The 2,110-nt window shown below is 49.1% G+C and overlaps 1 protein-coding gene across 1 annotated transcript; it reads right to left on the bottom strand.

Moving 5' to 3' along the window:
• Positions 1 to 977: 977 nt before the first annotated feature.
• Positions 978 to 1,999, bottom strand: LOC103604344 (putative olfactory receptor 52P1). The gene has a single exon (XM_008588902.1). The coding sequence runs from the start codon at positions 1,923 to 1,925 to the stop codon at positions 978 to 980; it is 948 nt and encodes a 315-aa protein (XP_008587124.1). The 5' UTR covers positions 1,926 to 1,999.
• Positions 2,000 to 2,110: the final 111 nt, after the last annotated feature.

Genomic DNA, 2,110 nt, shown 5'->3' with positions numbered 1-2,110 from the left:
GGGATGAGATGAAGTAGGCCCTGGGACCTCATTTCCCCTTGAGAAAGTTAGTGTCCTTAATACCCATGGTCTCTGTGCTTACCCTGATCAAATCAGTTTAATTCGGTTTGGCCACTGTCTTCTTATATGTATGTTTCCTCTGGCTCACAGTGAACAGTCACCATGAGAGGAGGACTAGTTTATACCTCTGGATTGTATCAAAATATTTGGCCCATAGTTCATGCTCAGTGAAAAGATGAAAACTCTCATCTTCCAGAGAACCTTCCTAGTTTAACATCATGTCTTGTTCCTTATTCCTCTGTACAATAAACACCATGAGTATTCTTCTTTTGTTGTTGTTGTCCTGTTGGCCAGTTGCTGAGTTCTCCATCTCTGCCTCTCTGCCTCTGTACAATAAACACCATGAGTATTCTTCTTTTGTTGTTGTTGTCCTGTTGGCCAGTTGTTGAGTTCTCCATCTCTGCCTCTCTGATTCTGTGTATGAGTGTGTGTGAGTGTGTTATGTGCATTGCATTACGTGAGTGTGTATGCATGAGTGTGTTGCTCCCCAGTAAGACTTAGAGCTTGCTGAGGGCTAAACATCCCTATCAGATACTTATCACCTGCCTATGGATGAAGATTATTTCTCCTTATTAGACCATAGCCATATCTTTCTCATTTTATCAAGGTCTTTTGGAAGGTAGAAGTGATGTGGGACAGCAGAGTAGGATTCCCTGGGAGGCCACCATCCATTTGGTAGCCATATTTCCCATTACACAGGGCCTCCCTGAACTTTGAAAGCATGTCCACATCATGAGTGGGAAAAACCTGATGGTTCCTCCACCATCTGACTTGGGCTATACTCCTGTTTATCAAAGTAGGGATACCACTAAGTGTGGGTTTCTGTCTCCTCATGATGCTGGGAGCTACCGTCTCTTAAACATTGACCAAGGGCTAAGGGGAGAAGAGGATGGGATCCCAGGGTGGAGCTGATGACTTTATGACTGAGCAGGGCCCTGCTTCAGCAGTCGGAGAGCCCCATCCCGGATCTGCTTAGTCTTTATGCCGTAGATGATGGGGTTGAGCATGGGTGGTACGACAAGGTAGAGGTCAGCCAGAAGGATGTGGATGTGCCGGGGCACATGCTGGCCAAAGCGCTGTGTGTAGAATGAAAAGAGCCCTGGAGTGTAGAAGAGAAGAATGACACCCAGGTGGGAGCCACAAGTGCCAAAGGTCTTAGCCCTTGCCTCCTTGGAGGAGAGTCCTAACACAGCCCGGAGGATGAGTGTGTAGGAGACAGCAATGCAGATGGAGTCAGTGCCCACCACCAGTGTGGCAGCGGTGATGCCATAGACATTGTTTGGCTGTGTACCCCTGCAAGCCAGCTTCACCACAGCCATGTGCTCACAGTAGGAGTGAGCCACCACTCGGCTGCAGTAGCTCAGCCTTACCAGTAAGCAGGTGAGTGGGGTCATGAGTCCCAAGCCACGAAGCACAGCAGCAGCCCCTAGCTTGCCCACAGACTCTGGGGGCAGCAATGACCCATAATGCAGTGGCCGGCAGATGGCTAAATATCGGTCAAAGGCCATTGCTAGCAAGATACCAGATTCTACAGCTGAAAAACCATGGATAAAGAACATCTGGGCAGCACAGGCCCCAAAGGCAATCTCAGCAGCATTCGACCAGAAGAGTGCAAGGAGCTTGGGCACAGTGGAGGTGCAGAGTACCAGGTCGATGGTGGACAGCATGCATAGGAACAGGTACATGGGCTGATGCAGTGCAGGCTCAGAACATACCACCAGCAGCACCACCATGTTGCCGAGCACTGCCAGGGCATACATGGAGCAGAAAGGAAATGCAATCCAAAAGTGGGATGCCTCTAGGCCAGGAATTCCCATGAGCAGGAAAGAAGTTGGGTTTTGATGGCTATGGTTTGCAAGTTGCATGGCCAAACCAAGGTAGGGTGGGTAGAGAGGACCTCACTGCCTTGCTCTGAGCCCTGGGAAGCCCTGAGAGATGAAGCAGCTGGGATTCATCCTTATGCTGTGGTTGAATGGCAGCAGAAAATATTTGAGTTAGACTTCATGAAAAACATTCAGGATGAGAGGATTGTAGTGCACTGGGAAATAAT

This window comes from Galeopterus variegatus, unplaced genomic scaffold (assembly GCF_000696425.1).
Source record: "Galeopterus variegatus unplaced genomic scaffold, G_variegatus-3.0.2 Scaffold5097, whole genome shotgun sequence".
In the NCBI taxonomy this organism is placed as follows: Eukaryota; Metazoa; Chordata; class Mammalia; order Dermoptera; family Cynocephalidae; genus Galeopterus; species Galeopterus variegatus.
The sequence above is the reverse complement of the archived record's forward strand: the minus strand, read 5'-3'. Positions and strand labels throughout refer to the sequence as shown.